The sequence below is a fragment of the Trichinella spiralis genome (genome assembly GCF_000181795.1).
Source record: "Trichinella spiralis strain ISS 195 chromosome Unknown Scfld6021, whole genome shotgun sequence".
NCBI classification, from domain to species: Eukaryota; Metazoa; Nematoda; class Enoplea; order Trichinellida; family Trichinellidae; genus Trichinella; species Trichinella spiralis.
The window spans coordinates 1-987 of NW_003532960.1; the positions used below are offsets into that span (position 1 = coordinate 1).

The 987-nt window shown below is 38.9% G+C and overlaps 1 protein-coding gene across 1 annotated transcript; it reads right to left on the reverse strand.

Moving 5' to 3' along the window:
* Positions 1–116: 116 nt before the first annotated feature.
* On the reverse strand, positions 117–390 carry Tsp_15808 (putative tripartite motif protein-containing protein 44; the record flags this gene model as incomplete). The annotated part of the gene is made up of 2 exons (XM_003366431.1): positions 361–390; positions 117–293 (listed from the first exon to the last, which is right to left on the reverse strand). Coding segments are annotated over exons 1-2 (207 nt in total), but the record flags the coding sequence as incomplete, so codon positions are not given.
* Between the last annotated feature and the right edge of the window lie 597 nt (positions 391–987).

The following is a 987-nucleotide window of genomic DNA, read 5'->3' on the forward strand; positions in this document are numbered from 1 at the left end:
CCATCTGGCGACCCTTCGAATACGCCTTCGGTCACCTTATCCGCTTTGATGTTTCTAACTGATTCTCCAGCTTTTTTCTCTTCATCAAGCATGGAACGTTGTCGACTTTCACTAACCATCGGTTCGCTTTTATTTTCAATCACGCTGTTAAAATTGTTCTCAGCATCCGTTTCCATGGCTTGTTCATCCTGGCCAGTCTCTTCAATATCCTCATCATTCGGCTTAACCTGTTTCTCATAATCTTTCAGTTGGTCATCATCCAACTTCAGCATTTCCAAACCAACCTCGCGAAACTGAATTAAAAACAAACAAATTATTAAAATTATTTTCAAATTACATGTCAATATTTGAAAATTTTACCGTTTCTTGGTGGTTTTCAGTCCTTTCCATTTTCTCGTCGTTGGCTACAGATTACGGAGATTGAGTGCTTTACTATGCGCTCAGAGTGACGACACGCCTTAAACTGAAGTTCGAATTTTCAACGTTGCCTTTATGGTCTGGGGGATTTTAAAGGGAACATTATTAGGGGAGAACTTTTAATCTTGCAATTGATATGCGGGGGAAGCACCATTCCTGATTATCAATAAATGAAAACTAATTGGATATTATTTTTTATTGGAGGGTCCAAAATTTTGGTTAAATTTTTCAATTATTAATGTAGTAATATTTTACAAAAATACTCTTAACAATGGTATATTCCATTTTGCTTTGGCAAGCTATCAGCTTAAGCTTTGGCTGGCCAGGGTCAGGGCAAAGCTGAAATAACACGTAATAAATAATGGGAAGGGGTAACTAAATGGGGAAAAAAAGCAATAAGCACTAACAGAATTTGCATTTGGTTGTTTATTCTTAACGTATAAAAAAAGGCCAACCTAGTGGTAATTCTCCTTTGGCCAGCAGGTCACACATTTTTTTGGGATCGAACGGGAGCTACGAACTGAACGGGAAGCGGAATCACGCAGGCGGGGGGGTTCAACTTCCCTTGGG